General features: G+C 38.3%; 1 protein-coding gene across 2 annotated transcripts in view; it reads left to right on the top strand.

Annotated features, from left to right (window-relative positions):
- Positions 1-6,578, top strand: part of PRMT3 (protein arginine methyltransferase 3) — a 137,911-nt gene extending 131,333 nt beyond the window's left edge. For both annotated transcript variants that reach the window (XM_040255664.1, XM_040255665.1), the window contains one exon: positions 4,849-6,578. In XM_040255664.1, coding sequence (XP_040111598.1) covers positions 4,849-4,958 — 110 coding nt within the window. In that variant the 3' untranslated portion in view covers positions 4,959-6,578. The remainder of the gene's footprint in view (positions 1-4,848) is intronic.
- The last annotated feature ends 10,965 nt before the right edge of the window (positions 6,579-17,543 follow it).

Genomic DNA, 17,543 nt, shown 5'->3' with positions numbered 1-17,543 from the left:
CATTCTTCCTTTTTAACATATTTTTTTAATTTGAAATGCAGTATTTGATAACCTGCTTTATAGGCACCAGGGAACATTTCCATTTTGACCCTACACTAAGGATCGGCTAGGATATTTATAAACAAGCCAACTTAACATTTTTAACATGTCTAAAGCCACTTAAAGAGCAACCACCCTTAGGGCACATCAACAAGAAAATGACTGAGTTAAATAAAATGCTCAAAGAATCTTTTTAGATGGTGGTTAAACATTTAAAATAATAGCATCACTACTGATAATCACCAAAATGCAAATCAAAGCAGTCAGATACTGGTGGTTGGTTGTTACTGGTTTCTTTCCTTCTTTTTCTGTTGTTGCTTGGATTCTAATAATAGCCAAATTTTGGTGAAGATGGCTGGAATGTAAAAGTGGAACACATTTTATGCCTTTTTAAAGTATCTTGCTTTATAGAATTTGTTTCATTTTTGTATAAACATCAACCTTTTCCTTTTGGTTTTTAACTTTTTTTCCATACTAAGAAATATTGTGTTACTATATTTATACATTTCTGTTGACTCCTTTCTTTGCTCAGTGATGTAAAATGCCCCAATTAGAATGTACTGAATCTCTATAATGAATCTTTATTCCATTTATCTATGAATTTATTCCTAAGCCATCACATTTTTAAAAACACTTTATTCTATATTTACATACAGTAAAAATTTAGGCGTTTTATTTATACAGTTTAATAAATTTTGGCAAATGTATGTTCCACTCTATTCAGTTCAGTTCAGTCGTTCAGTCATGTCTGACACTTTGTGACCCCATGAACCGCAGCCTCCCTGTCCATCAGCAACTCCCAGAGTTCACCCAAACCCATGTCCATTGTGTCAGTGATGCCATCCAACCATCTCATCCTCTGTTGTCCCCTTCTCCTCCTGCCCTCAATCTTTCCCAGCATCAGGGTCTTTTCAAATGAGTCAGCTCTCTGCATCAGGTGGCCAAAGTATTGAAGTTTCAGCTTCAACATCAGTCCCTCCAATGAATACCCAGGACTGATTTCCTTTAGGATGGACTGGTTGGATCTCCTTCCAGTCCAAGGAACTGTCAAGAGTCTTCTCCAACACCACAGTTCAAAAGCATCAATTCTTCGACATTCAGCTTTCTTCACAGTCCAACTCTCACATCCATATGTGACTACTGGAAAAATCATAGCCTTGACTAGACAGACCTTTGTTGGCAAAGTAATGTCTCTGCTTTTTAATATGCTAAGTTGGTCATAACTTTCCTTCCAAGGAGCAAGCATCTTTTAATTTCATGGCTGCAGTCACCATTCGCAGTGATTTTGGAGCCCAGAAAAATAATCAGCCATGGTTTCCACTGGTTCCCCATCAATTTCCTATGAAGTGATGGGACCAGATGCCATGATCTTAGTTTTCTGAATGTTGAGCTTTAACCAACTTTTTCACTCTCCTCTTTCACTTTCATCAAGAGGCTCTTTAGTTCTTCTTCTCTTTCTGCCATAAGGGTGGTATCATCTGTATATCTGAGGTTATTGATATTTCTCCCGGCAATCTTGATTCCAGCTTGTGCTTCCTCTAGCCCAGTGTTTCTCATGATGTACTCTGCATAGAAGTTAAATAAGCAAGGTGACAATATACAACCTTGATGTATTCATTTTCCTATTTGAAACCAATCTGTTGTTGTTCCATGTCCAGTTCTAACTGTTGCTTCCTGACCTGTATACAGGTTTCTCAAGAGGCAGGTCAGGTGGTCTGGTATTTCCATCTCTTTCAAGATATAGAATGTTTACTTCACCCTAAAAAGTTTCCTTGTTGATCCCTTGTGCATTTAGTCATCCCCATCTTCAGTTTTCAGTCTGGACAAACATTGATCTGCTTTCTGTCACTACGTATTATATTACTATTAATAATAGTAAGGCATTAATTAGTATTCTTTAGAATTTTATATCAAAGTTATTATAGAGAACATACTCCAGCTTCTTTGCTTTTAGCATATTTTAAAGTGCATCTGTGAATCAGTAATTTGTTCTTTTTTATTGCCAAGTAGTGTTCCTTTGTATGGACTTACTGTAAATAGGCCTTCACTTGCTGATAGACTTTTGGATTGTTTTCAGTTAGGCACCATTATGGATAAAATTAATATGAACATTCTTGCAGAAGTTTTTGTGTGAACATATGTTTTCATTTCTCCTAAGCAGATACCTAGGAGTGGAATTACTAGGTCTTACGATAAATAAATACTTAACTTCATAAGAAGCTGGCGAACTTTTTCACAATGACGATACTATTCAAGGTTCCTACACTGTTGTGGGTTTGTTTTCTCCACATCTTTGTCGACACTTATATAAAAGGGCAGTCATTTTAATATAAGGTTTAATATGTCATTGTGTTGTAAGTGTATGTAGTGACAGCTGTGTTTTTAATTTGCATTTACCTCGTGACTAATGATGTTGAGCATCTTTTCATATGTTCATTCGTCATTTGTATGTTTTCTTCGGTGAGGCTTCTTTTAAGATATTTTGCTCAATTTTTGGTTGGGTTGTCATCTTACTGGGTTATAAGAATCTTAATAAGGTACTAACATCACAGCTTTTCCTATACGGTTCTTCTAAAAGCTTTATATTTTTGCCTGTACATTTAGGATTATAAACTATTTCATGTTGATTTTAAAAGTAATATTCATCTTTTTCCAAATTTATATTATATTGTTTCATCATCATTTCTTTTTTTTTTTTGTTTTCATCATCATTTCTTGAAAAGACTTTTCTTTTCCCATTTAATTACCTTGGTTCTTTTGTCAGAAATTAATTAACCATGTATGCATGTCTGCTTCTGAACTTTGTTTCCTTGATCTATGTGTCTTTTCTTACGCCAGTAAGACACTGTAAGATGATATAAATCCTCCTGCTTTATTCTGTTCTCTCACCATTCTGAGCTCTTTAAATTTGCATATGCGTTTTCAAGTCAACTTAAATTCTGCCCAAATAAAACAGTCCTGCTGGGATTTTGATTGAGACTGTGTTGAATCTATAGATTACTTTAGGGAGAATTGGCATCTTAAAACAGTATTGTCATCCACAAACAAAATGTCTCATTTACCTAGATCATCTTTAGCAGTGTTTCATAATTTGATATAACTAAATGATGCATATACGTTGTTACATTTATCTCAAGAATTATATGCTTTTTCAATGCTATTATAAATGCTATTGTTTTTTATTTCAGTTTCTCATTCTTCATTGCTCATGTATAGAAATGCAATTAATGTTTTATATTGATCTTTTGTCCTGAGATTGCTAAACCTTCTGAGAGTTTTAGTAGCTGTTTTCTTTTCTTTTTCCAAGGAGTCAGTCCTTCACATCAGGTGGCCAAAGTATTGGAGCTTCAGCATCAGTCCTTCCAATCAGTATTCAGGATTAATTTCCTTTAGGATTGACTGGTTTGTTCTCCTTGCAGTCCAGGGGACTCTCAAGAGTCTTCTCCAGCACCACAATTCAAAAGCATCAATTCTTCAACACGCACAGTGTTTATGGTCCAACTCTCACATCCATACATGACTGCTGGAAAAACCATAGCTTTGACTATAGGGACCTTTGTCAGCAAAGTAAAATCTCTGCTTTTTAATACACTGTCTAGGTTTGTTATAGCTTTTCTTCCGAGGTGCAAGCATTTTTTAATTTCATGGCTGCAGTCACCATCCACAGTGATTTTGGAGTCCAAAAAAATAAAGTCTGACACTACTTCCATTCTTTCCCCATCTATTGGCCATGAAGTGATGGGACCAGATGCCATGATCGTCATTTTTTGAATGTTGAGTTTTAAGGCAGCTTTTTCACACTTTTCTTTCACTTTCATCAAGAGGCTCTTCAGTTCCTCTTTGCTTTCTGCCATAAGGGTGATGTCATCTGCATATCTAAGGTTGTTGATATTTCTCCCAGCAGTCTTTGCCAGCTTTTGTTTCATCCAGCCCTGCATTTCGCATGATACTCTGCAAGTAAGTGAAATAAGTGACAATATGTAGCCTTGACGTACTCCTTTCCCAATTTTGAACCAGTCCATTGCTCCATATCTGATTCTAACTGTTGCTTCTTGACCTGCATATAGTTTTGTCAGGAGGCAGTTATGGTGGTGTGGTATTCCCATCTCTTTAAGAATTTCCAGTTTATGACTGTGGTCCACACAGTCAAAGGCTTTAGCATAGTCAATGAAGCAGAAGTAGATATTTTTCTGGAATTCTCTTGCTTTTTCTGTGATCTAACGGATGTTGGCAGTTGATCTGTGGTTCCTCTGCCTTTTCTAAATCGAGCTTGTACATCTAGATAATACTCAGTTCACATAATGTTGAAGCCTAGCTTGAAGGATTTTGAGCATTACCTTGCTAGCATGTGAATTAATTCTTGTGAAACCTTGCCTTTTACTGCCTTCCAACCATCCCCAGTCCTCTGTGCCAGCATACCCTATTAGACCTGTTGCGTAATTGTCAGTACCTCTCTTTTCTTCGCCCTGAACTGTGAACGCTTTGAGGTCAGGGAACATGTCTTTTTTATAATATGCCCAGGACATACCTCGGGGCCTCATATTGAGGAGTCCAATAAACAGTCCCCAACCCTGCAGTGACCACTGTAGTTACGCTTTTTCACAAGCATTTGACACCCATGCTAGCTAAATTAGATCTTCTTTCTTCAAAAATTAAACATAAAATTGTCCTGAAAATTTTTAAGTTAAAAAAAGTGAAACATTCTCCCAACAAAAAATAAGAAGTATCAATTCTAAGTGTACCATGTTGCTTTTCTGTTACACTGTATTCCTTGAATTCTGAAACCCAATTTTTGCCTTTCTTCTTTAGGTGAAGCCTTGAAAGGAAAGATCACAGTGCACAAGAATAAGAAAGATCCACGTTCTCTCATTGTGACCCTCACATTGAACAATACAACTCAAACTTATGGTCTCCAGTAAAAAGGCTACAAAAGCGCCAACTAATCTGCAGCTTTTATGGTTGGGGAGGGGTGGGCAGAAGGGGAGGAAGCTTATGTGAACACATGGATGTTGAGACTTTGAATCTGGTGATTCAGCTACAGAGGGAACTGATCCTCGTGATCCACCTCTGCAATCACATTCTTAAAAGTCTGGTCAGTGAGATTTAACAAAATGTAATCCCTGCATTGAGTTCAGCTGTATTGAAAGTCATTCAAATCGGCCTAAATTTGGAACAGAGGTATAATCTTTTGTTGTTTTTAATAATTTTCTTACTATAAATTTTAAACACTGGTAATTGATTGTTATTTGGATAATGTTTTATGAAACTAGTAACTGTACACAAGGTATTACACATTTTATTGAAAATTTCCTTTCTAAGAAATAGTTTTAATTGTATCTGCTAGACTATCAGGATATAATATAGAGCAAGTGTAAGGGACTAAAATGTGGAAAAGAGACGACACAAACTGTATTTGAAGACAGCTTAGTTGATTGTTGTATATAATTCTGTTCCCATTTTTTAGCTGCTTCTCTCTTTGCAAATATTCTTCAGTCATATAGTTTTCTACTACTGCCCAGGACATCTAGTTTCAATACATTTGCCCTAGATTTCAAAAAAAAATTTTTAAGATTGGTTTAAATATTGTATTTATTTACTAATACTTTTTTCAAATTAGTTTTATGTACAAAGTTAAACATGTAACTGTTAATATACTTTTATCACTCTATTCAATTGTGTCATTTACAATTATTGACCCAGTTTGAAATACAGAAAACATTCAAATAAACATATACAATAGCCATTAATATTATAAAGTGACATTTCCACATACCAAAGCCGTTTACAAAATTAGAAACATTTAAAACAACTCTTAGCAAAGGAATCATTTTTAAGAAAATAGGAATTTTAAGGAGAGGTGGATCACATGGTTCATTTCCATTCATCAGCTGATTCATTTTCACAACAAGACACAAACAAAGCAGCATAGCGTTGTGTTGAGAAGCATGAATTCTGGAGCCCGTTCAAGCCTTGGCTGCAGCTCTTACTTGCTGTGTAATCCTAGGTTCCTTAACCTCTCTCTCCCTCCATAAATGTGCCAATTCATGAACTGATACATTTCAACTACTGAAATGTATACATTTCAACTGATAAATTTCAACAACTTCTGTGTGCCTGGCACATAGAAAACACTTACTCCATGCTCAGTGATATCATCATCAGCATACAGTCAAGGACCCCTTCCAAAGACTGTGGTGGCATCTACATTACATCAGTTTGAGAATTGTCAACCTTATGAGATACTATTGTAGTGTGTGAGTGAGTGGGAAGATTACAAGAGAATTTAATATTTATTTAGCAAAAAAATGCATCAAAAAGAAGCTGTCTTTTGGTCTTCAGTAGAAAACTGGAGTTCCAGCAATAGGAAAAATAGCCCCATCAAATGATGGTATTTCGGACCTTAATGTAAGTCTTCGTTCTTCATAAGCATGGTTTCTTTTTTCACTGAGCCAAACTAGTCAGCTTGTTTTCACCATGGTTGGATTCCGGCCACTACTGGAAATGTGTACTATTGCTAATACAGCTCAAAATATTTTAAATTTCTGTCTAGAGTGTTTCATGTAACAATTTGAGTAATGGGATGATGGATCAAAAGTAAAAAGATTTACCATTAATTTTTAAAAAATTTTTAATAGCATATAATTACTTTACACTGTTGTGTTAGTTTCTGCTGTACAACAACGTGAATCAGCTATCTTCTATGTCTATGTCTATCTTCTATGTCTATCTTCTCCCTCCTGAACCTCCTTTCCGCCCCCCCATCCCCCTCTGGGTCATCACAGAGCCCCGAGCTGAGCTCCTGGTACTTATACAGCAGCTTCCCACTAGCTATCTAGTGGAAGTATATATATGTCAGATTTACCATATATGAAGATTTACCATTACATTTTTTAAGTAACCGAAAAACATTTAATTTTTTTTTTCTTTCTTAACAAGTAGTTTTTACTATTTAAAAAAGTACTTCTCAAAAATGATTTCTCGTTAAAAGTCTTGTTTGATTTTCAGGGGGTTTTCAGCCAGTGTCTCTTTTGATATTCTCCTGGTAGCCTCCCCAGGCTGGAACATCCTAATTTGTGTACCTAAACATTTTCTGAGATGTGAGAGTCTGAATATTAGCTCTTTGGTTAGAATTTCAGCTGTTAAACTGCTATAGAAAATAACTACTTCATAGCTCTTTATAGTGATAAATACAGCATTCTTTCCTGCTGTGGCAGATGGGCATTTAGGGATAGCAGTTTGTTCTGTCCCAAGAATCTTATTCCCATTAAGAAAATACATTTTTCTCCTATTTTCCTTTGTGAAAACTAATGTTATAATGTGTGGGGTTCATCCAAGGTTAATAGTCATCTCTGGTAGAGCAGTATTTTCTAAGCAGAGCACTTTGGAAGAAGTGTTTCAAGAAAACAGAACTGCAGGTGTACAGCATTGCATAGACAAGGTGGTCCAGTGAGTAGCCTTAAATGTTAGGAACACACTCAGAGTGAATCAGGGAGCTGTCTGATAACTTTGAAATAATTCCCCTTTGTGGAGGTGAGTAAGTAATATTGCTTAAATGTTGAGCTTTTTTCTTTCTTATCACTTAATCTAAATTATAGTCTGGTTCACCTGTGTCTTTCAGCATTCTACCCCTATCACTTCTTAGAATGGAATATTTAGAATGTATGTGTGACCTTATGCATTTGAGATCACTTTATACTAATCTCACTGATCATGCCCATGTTATCAAGTAGAGGAAGTAGGGTAACAGTGCTGCTAAGAGCATTCAGCAGAAAAAATTAAAACAGGATGAGGCCCTGTTTAGCTTCTGCTAGCCATATATTAAGCTGCTGGACCATAGCAAATCTAAACATCCCGATATTCAGACTTTTTCTGTGTAGTGAAATATCTCAAAATGCATATCTCTTATGCAGTTACTGTCATGGAATTTCAGCCTATTATGAAAACTTAGGTAAGTAAGATATAGCTAAAGTGTCAAGCATTGTCTATATTGGATTGGTGAACTACAGGCCAGAGCCAACTCCACCATGTTGCTCATTTCAGTAAATAAAATTTTACTGAACCTGAGATAGGCAATATTTTAGAAATTGTATTTCTTCATATGACTCGCTAATGGCCATGGCAAAGAAGATACAAGTTACAGCTTATAAGGACTATTTCTTAAAATATGGAGACCTTCCATTTATGAAGACTTCAAGGATTGACCAAGACGTACCTAAAATTACAGTATTAATATTTATGAGACTGATGTCTTAAACTGTAACATTTAATGCTCTGCAACAGGAATCAATAAGTTGAAACTAGCTGATTATCAGGTTCATGTAGAAAGTTTTAAAAAAGAGTAGAGAAATGGACAAATTTTCAGTTAGAGTTGGTTGAACCTTACCCACAAGCTGCAAGCAGAGTCAGCTAATGAATGACTTCTGAGCCTAAAAGAAAGAATTTGCATGCAGCTCATTAACCTCTGGGTTTTTAAGAGACTTGGGGCCCGAAACTGTCAACCTTAGGAAAGACAGTTGGGGGAATGGCTTTCTGTCAGTGCTTTTCAGCATGACTTGAGGCTCCTCGATGCCTTCCTTGCTTGGTTTTAGCCTAAAATGTGGTGTTGCTTTTGTACTAAGGTACTAGGCATCCTGGGAAGGTATGTGAAGTCCCTTCCCAGCTATCAGATAAGACCAGGTTGCTTTTTCTTTTTTAAGATGTGTTCATTTATTTATATTTATTTTTGGTTGCACTGGGCCTTCGTTGCTGTCCGTGGGCCTTCTCTAGTTTCAGCGAGCAGGGGCTGCTCTTCGTTGCGGAGTGCAGGCTTCTCTTGTGGACCACAGGCTGTAGGTGTGCCGGCTTCAGTACTTGCAGTGTGCATGCTCAGTAGAGGTGGTGCATGGACTTAGTTGCGCCTCATCATGTGAAATTTTCTTGGACCAAGGATTGAGCCCATGTCCCTGTGTTGGAAGGTGGATTCTTAATCACTGGGCCACCGGGGAAAACCCAAAGCCATGTTGCTTTAAGATCTTGTGTCTGTTTCCTTCCCAAAAAGGTAAACTTTTCCATGCAGAATGATGAAACATGGTTAAGGTTCATTTACATCTAGAGTATAGTTGAATGCATACATAAAGATGGTCACGGAGTTATTTAAAATTAAGGTAATCAACAGCAGTCTAAACCTCATTCTTCCAGCTCAAGTCCTTGTTGCCTATTTTACCAAGAAAATCGAGCTAGTCCGAGGAGAACTTAACAGGTTTCCATACTATACTCCCCAGCCAACTTGGATGCCCACGTACGGGCTTCCTACCAAGTGAACTGTGACCACGTCTGGCCAAGCCAGCTCCTCGCCCTGTGCCTCACAGCCATTCCCTCAGTCACTCAGATATTGCTTCAGCACGTCTCCTGTGTCACCAGGTTTTCCCTCTGCTGCTCCATGATCAGCATGAAAGTGAAAAGTTACTCACTCAGTCTTGTCCCACCCGTTGCAACCCCATGGATTGCAGCCCACCAGTATCCTCTGCCCATGAGACTTCTCAGGCAAGGATACTGGAGTGGATTGCATTCTCTTCTCCAAGGGGATCTTCCTGATCCAGAGACGGAACCCAGGTCTCCTGCATTGCAGGCAGATTCTTTACTGTCCGAGCCATTGTCCAGATATGATCAGCATTCAGAAAGGATATTGTTTCTCCTACAGTAAAAAAAAAAAAATTTCAACTCCCACTTTTACCTCCCATTGTTGTCACAGTTCTACCTTCCCTTTACATTGAGACTACACAGAAAGGATTGTCAGTGTTCACTGTTTTCTCTCTTCCCATTATTTTAAACAACTGTAAAGAGTTGGCCCATATAGAAGGCTGAGCACCGAGGAATTGATGCTTTTGAATTGTTGTGCTGGAGAAGACTCTTGAGAGTCTCTTGGACAGCAAGGAGATCAAACCAGTCAATCCTAAAGGAAATCAAGCCTGAATATTCATTGGAAGGTTTGATGTGGAAACTTCAATACTTTGGCCACCTGATGCAAAGAGCCAACTCATTGGAAAAGACCCTGATGCTGGGAACAATTGAGGGCAGGAAGAGAAGGGGACAACAGAGGATGAGATGGTAGAATGGCATCACGGACTCAGTAGACTTGAGTTTGAGCAAACTCCAGTAGATAGTGAAGGACAGGGAAGCCTGGCATGCTGCAGTTCATGGAGTCGCAAAGAGTGACATGACCTAGCAACTGAACAACAACAAATTGAGGTATATATACAATAAAATGTACAAATTCCAAGTGTAATGAGTTTTAATAAATGTATGCCTATAATCAGCATCCCTGTTAATAGTTTAAAAATTTCCTGAGTACCAAAAAGTTGTGCCACTTTGCAGTCAACACTTATCCCCAGTCCTCTCCCTAGGCAAACACTAATCTGATTTCTATCAATATAAATTTGTTTTGCCTGGTTTAGTACTTCATATAAATGGAATCATGTAGTATGTACTTCATTTCCAGCATAGTTTTTTTTTTGAGATTCATCTATGTTGATGTGTGTCTCTAGTATGTGTTTTCATTACTGGATATTCCACTTTATAAATGGAATTCTGCTCCTTTTTTAGCCATTCATCTGTTGGCGAACACTTGGATTATTTCCAGGTTGTAGGTATTGTGAATAAAGCTGCTGTGAACATTTGTGTACAACTCTTTGCTTGAGCCCACCCTCACCAGGACTTTGCCTCCATAACTCCATTGAAACTACTCATCATAGTCACCAGCGAACTGCATGTTGCCAGTCCCAGCCAGTTAGCTTGTGACAAATTTTCAACCCTGGTTTTACTTGCCCCACCAGTAGCACTCAATGCTGATGATCACCCTTCCGGAAACAGTGGGCTTGGCTTTCCCCACTCTCCTCCTCCCTTTTTGGCCAGTCTTCAGTTTCCTTTGTTGGCTAAAACCTTTTACATGTTGGCACCTTAGTCTTGAGAATGTTTTTCTGTCCATCTTCCCTCCCTTGGTGATTTCATCCAGACTTACGGTTATAAATACCAAGACACTGATGATTCCTAAAACTATCACTATGGCAGTCTGTATCCAACTTCTCACATAACATTTCTATATAGATGCCTCCTGGGCATCTCCAAATTAACATTCAAAACTGAATTTCTGATCTCCAAACCCTGCTATTTTCCTCCATCTTACTAGGACAGGAAACAGAGACATCCTTGACCCCTTTCTTTCACTCTGCATCCAAGTTAGGCAGCAAGTCTTACAGAATCTACCTTCAAAATATGTCCAAAACCAAAATAGATCTCTATGCCAAGCTGCCATCATGTTTCATCTCGATCACTGGTTCTCAAACTGTGATCAGCAGACCCCTCATGACTCCTGAAAACCTCTTAGAGGAAGTCCAGGAAATCGAAACTATTTTTGCAATAGTACTAAGGTATTGTTTGCCTTTTTCACTGTATTCATATTTACACTGACAGTACAAAAGCAATCGGGTAAAATTGCTGGCTCTAGCACAGATCAAGGCACCAAACTATACTAAGTCGTGGTATTCTTCACTGCCACATACTCTATTTAAAATGTCCTTGATTTAAAAAAAAAATTTCATTAAATCTTGACCCTTGAGTACTCATCTTGTTAACATGCTATATGATATACTAATAAAGCACTTTTATTGCATATGGCAATAACAATATCTGTCTCCACAAAAGCATTTGTGTGACTGAGTTGCAAGCTGATCTGGCCACTTTTTTAATGTAACATTTTTACTTGGAAAGAATGACAGACATTGTCCTGAAAAGAAAAAAAGTGACATCACTTCAAGTGAAGACAACTGATATAATTTGTTTCTAGTTTCCAGTTTTTAAGCTAAAGTTATAATTTTGGAAAGTATGTATCCATCACCAATGCCTTGACAGCTTCCTAATTCTTTTCAGACTGAGATAAGTGGGAAAAGCAAGGAAAACCTCTTTAACACTTGATGGAGAAGGAAATGCCAACCCACTCCAGCATTCCTGCCTGGAGAATCCCAGGGATGGGGGAGCCTGGTGGGCTGCCGTCTATGGGGTCACACACGACTGAAGCGACTTAGCAGCAGCAGCTACCACTTGAAGTTCTCAACTGAAACCTCTGTAACAAAAGACAGATTAACAAGAGAAGAGCATATGGATGTATCTAATAGAAGTTTTTATGTGACACACAAGCCTTCACAAGGAAGTGAATGAAGACCTGAAGAAGAAAAAAGCCCACGTGGTTTTATGTTAGGCTGAATGAAGAGTGGAAAGTCTTGGAAAGATGTCATAAGACAAAGCTGAGCTGAGCTTAGTAGACAGGGACACTTTGCAAGCCCTGACTGATCGGGTTCTTCCTGGCACCCTAGTGTCTTTGGATATAAGGATGTGCCTTTCCTCTGGGCACTGGGAGCGCAACTCTCATGTGAGGGTGTTATGACCTGCTTCAGGGGAAGCCTAGGAAGTCCTTCCTGAAGATGAAATCACCAGAACAAATCAATGTTTATTCTAATGGCCTCTGTTGGACACTGTGGGTTTCAATTCACCTGTTTACTGAGAAGCAATGAGTCAAGCAGACGAGCAAAAAAAAAAAAAAGACTCTTCTCACATGCCATCTCTCAGATTTCTTCAGCTTGAAATACTATGCCAAGGTGCCATATTTGGAGGTCACATATGGTGAACCAGTAATGGTGGTGTAATAACTGATTTTTGATGCTGTATAATAAAATGTCAATCTTGGAAGATGATTCGATGAGCTAAAAGTCTATCCCCCACCAGCACCAAATTGCATAATGTTAACAAATATTCTTTCAAAGGGTAAATTATTGGTCCTGTTTGGCTTTAGTATTGAAGATTATATGAGGCTGTAGGGAAGATTCCCTGGAGGAGGAAATGACACCCCACTCCAGTATCCTTGCCTGGAGAATCCCATAGACAGAGGAGCCTTGTGGGCTACAGTCCATGAGGTCACAAAGAGTTGGACACAACTGAGTGTCTAGGCACAGACCACATATTTTCTTCATATACTTCAAAACAGTGTATCATAGCAGACCGCATGCAGAAGCCACTATGATCCAGCTGTGTGCTATTCTAAACCTGATAATAGAGATTTGTAAACATGTTATATTATACCACTCTGGTCATTAAATATTATTTTTTTAAAGTTATTTTCATTAAAAAATTATTCCTGTCAACGTGTGAGTTTGTTATTCAGTATAATTAGTCCAGAAATGGAAGTTCCAGACGAAAAAGGATTTTTGTGTATTTTATTAACTGCTATATTGTGCCCTGGCATATAATAGGAGCTCAATAAATATCTGTTGAATTTAAAAATGAATGCAAGTAATTCCCTTGTGGTCCAGTGGTTAGGACTTGGTACTTTCACTGCTGTGACCTGGGTTTAATCCCTGATTGGAGAACTAAGATCAACAAACAAAAAAAGGAATGTATCATCTAACTGGCCGATCATCTAGACGAGTCGTTTACTGCAATTAACCAATGATACTATGCCAATTTCTTCTACTTAATTATTATCTATGAATTTATTTTTGCTTTTCTGAATTAGGAAACCTCTTGCATATCACTTTTACATATTTGAATGTTTATTTTTCTCAACCACTTGGATGTTTTAAAATGTCAGAGCCTGTGACCATCACATGGTTTTGAGCCCACAGAACCCTGGGTTTGCAAATGGATAAGTCGTTTAATCGACATATACACATTAACACAGTTTGTAATTGATTTGTATGTTGATCCTTTTCAAAAAGTAGATAATTTTGTATAATTTAGATTTGGCAAAGGCTACTTCTGGTGTTTCAGTAAGTGTGTGGAAACAGCACACAGATATAGTTTAAACTTTTAAAACATTTTTTAAAAATCCAATAAATTATTTCTAAAACAATACAGTTTTTCTTCATTAGGAATTAATAGCTAAGAAAATAACGACACAATTATGAGGGACTCTCAAAATCTCTTCAGCACACAGCTACATAAACTAATGACAATAATAATTAGGAACATTTTAGCTAATGAGAAATTTTAACCAGGTTACTCTTCCAAACCTTACAGAGTTTTATAACAGTAGTGACAGCAAGGAATTTTTTAAGTCAAAATTTTTGTCCCCATCTCTACCTTAGAGGATGTTTACCCCTAGAAAGACAAAAGGTCTTGTGTGGTTTAAGCAGTGCCTTTGGAATGCTTTTTGGAAGCAGACAGCACATTTTTTCCTCCTCGGTGACTGGAGCTGAGTCCGCGTGAATGTGAATGCAGCCCCAGGTCTTTATTTCATTAGCGTGTGTGTCTCTCCAAGGACCCTCCTGCTGGGAACCCTAATAGGATTTCTTCCCCTTACACCTTCATCTGCCCTGGCTTCTCATTCTGTGCTATGCTGTTTGGTTTAATGAGTCAACTCCTGTGATCCAGGAAAAAAAAAAAAAAGTCTTTTTCCTTAAGTAGATAGCTGAGGAAATTCAAAATTATGTTCTCTGTTTCCTGCCATTATATGTGACCAATATTTGATGATGGGCCTGAATATGTTGAGCCCGGAAGATCACAGTGGTTACTTAAGCTCAAATCTCAGCTGTGGCTGGGCAGGTTAGATCTCACAAAAGCCCACCTAGCCTTCATAATGTAGAAAGACAAGCCACAAGCTGGGAGCAGAAAGGCGTGTGTGCAGGAAAGCAGAGAAGAAAGCATGGACACTAAAATTTTTCTGCTGAAGTAACTCAAAACACAATCTAGTGTCAATGGGATAAGCCAAAAAAAGTTTATGTGTAAAGTGTTTAATCAATTATGGACATAGGAAGATGATTAGATGCTATGAAGGTTAAAGTCCTCTCCTACTGTAGAGAAAGACAGTAACAGATGTTGCCTAAAATGGATGTGTCAAAAAGCAGTTACATTATTTAAGGTTTTAAAGGTGATGGCAAAAATTTAAAGCAAATTGTGTAGCAAGTTAAAATAGGTCATTTCTGGGAAGGAGGGGTGGAGTTGAAGAGGAATGGGAAAATGGAGTCGTCTTATGATCTCTTATAGTTTTTTATTTTGTAACCAATGTGTATGGTCATATAGATATATCTTCTAGGTAATAAAACATTTAAAATTGAGCCAAAACTAGTGACCCCTCTGAAAGTGAGGCTGGGATGGGCTGGAGTGGCAGGATGGTTTCTGGGATGTCTGGGTCAGGGGTCTGGTTTGGTACATCAGCTTTGGTTGGCTTTTGGTCTTGTTCAGGGGTTTCCCTGATGCCTCAGTTGGTAAAGAATCCACCTGCAATGCAGGAGACCCTAGTTTGATCCCTGGGTTGGGAAGATCCCCTGGAGAGGGAAAAGGCGACACACTCCAGTATTCTGGCCTGGAGAATTCCATGGACTGTGCAGTCCATGGGGTCGCAAAGAGGCGGACACAACTGAGCAACTTTCACTTTCACTTTCCGGTGTGAATGATGCATGGAGAATTAGAGCGGCCTGTACGTAAATCCTGGTGTCTCTGCCTTGTTGTTGAGATTTGTTTGCAAGACAAGTTAAAATGTCCTGACAGTAAAAAACATTACTAAATAGAATTTCAAAACTATATTTGCGTATCCTTTAGATGGCCTAGAAAAAATGGTCCTGGCCTAGTTTGGTTACTACAGAGAATAATAGACACAAAGTAGCTTTGAGGAGCAGGGGAACCCTGTCTCTGCCTCAGCTCTGATGTTGTTATTCAGTTGCCAAGTCATGTCCAATTCTTTGAGACCCCATAGACTGCAGCACGCCAGACCTCCCTGTCCCTCGACATCACTTAAAGTTTGCCCAAGTTCAGGTCCATTGAATTGGTGATGCCATCCAATCATCTCATCCTCTGTCACCCTTTTCTCCTTCTGCCTTCGATCTTTCCCAGCATCAGGGTCTCTTCCAATGAATTGGCTCTTTGCATCAGGTGGTCAAAGTATTGGAGCTTCAGCATCAGTCCTTCCAATGAATATTCAGGGTTGATTTCTTTTAGGATGGACTGGTTTGACCTCCTTGCTGTCAGTGGGACTCTCAAGAGTCTTCTCCAACACCACAATTTGAAAGCAACAATTCTTTGGCACTCAGCCTTCTGTATGATCCAACTCTCACGTCCGTACATGACTACTGAAAAAACCATAACTTTGACTATGTGGATCTTCATTGGCTAAGTGATGTCTGCTTTTTAATACACTGTCTAGATTTACTATAGCCTTCTTTTGAAGACTCAATCATCTAATTTCATGGCTGCAGCCACCATCTGCAGTGATTTTAGAGCCCAAGAAGAGGAAATTTGTCACTGCTTCCACCGATTCCTCTTCAATTTGCCATGAAATAATGGGACTGGATCCCATGATCTTAGTTTTTTAATACTGAGTTTTAAGCCAGCCTTTTCACTCTCCTCTTTTACCCTCATCAAGAGGGTCTTTAGTTCCTCTTTGCTTTCTGCCATTTGAGTGGTATTATCTGCATACCTGAGGTTCTTGATATTTCTCTCAGCAATCTTGATTCCAGCTTATAACTCATCCAGCCTGACATTTTGCATGATGTGCTCTGCATATAAGTTAAATAAACAGGGTGACGATATATAGAATTGTATACTCTGAAGCGACTTAGCAGCAGCAGCAGCATACTCCTTTCTCAGTATTGAACCAGTCAGTTGTTCCATATAAGGTTCTAACTATTGCTTCTTGACCCACATATAGGTTTCTCAGGAGACAGGTAAGATGGTCTGATATTCCTGTCTCTTTAAGAATTTTCCACAATTTGTTATGGTCCACACAATCACAGGCTTTAGCTTAGTAAATGAAATGGATGTAGACATTTTTCTGGGATTCTCTTGCTTTTTAGTGATACTCTTCCATGGTGTGATACTCTTCCATGGCTTACTTCAAGCTATCAGCATGACATCACTGAACTCGGAGATGGGAAGAGACGCCTAAGAGATCACAGATATTTCTATCCTGTATATATGACAACATAAATAGACATATAGACAGAAATAACCTTAACAGCACAGATTAAGGTATAATAAAACAATTAGGAAGTGGTATATTTTGAGTATCCATTACCTGTGTTATATAAGTGTAAAAAGTAAAGTGAAAGTCGCTCAGTCGTGTCCAACTCTTTGTAACCCCATGGACTATACAGTCCATGGAATTCTCTAGGCCAGAATACTGGAGTGGGTAGCTTTTCCCTTCTCCAGGGGATTTTCAAAATGCAGAGATCAAACCCAGGTCTCCTGCATTGCAGGCAGATTCTTTACCAGCTGAGCCACAAGGGAAGCCCTTTATTCAATTTAATTTTTAATAATGATTGAGTTTAACAACTGGCTTTCACAGTTCCTGAAAATTTAACAGTTGGCTCTCCTGAGCTGATGCCAACCGGCTCCAGTGGCCTCATGTGTCTGACCCCAAAACCCTCTATCCTAGTGTTTAACACCATGTGGTCTATGGAATATGAGTTCTTAAGAGTCTCCTGAAACAAGATTTTAAAGGATCAAATTTGTTAGGGAAATGCTTCCAGGTTAATTTGCTT

Source organism: Oryx dammah, unplaced genomic scaffold (assembly GCF_014754425.2).
Source record: "Oryx dammah isolate SB20612 unplaced genomic scaffold, SCBI_Odam_1.1 HiC_scaffold_15, whole genome shotgun sequence".
NCBI classification, from domain to species: domain Eukaryota; kingdom Metazoa; phylum Chordata; class Mammalia; order Artiodactyla; family Bovidae; genus Oryx; species Oryx dammah.
This window is presented reverse-complemented; position numbering and strand designations above follow the sequence as displayed.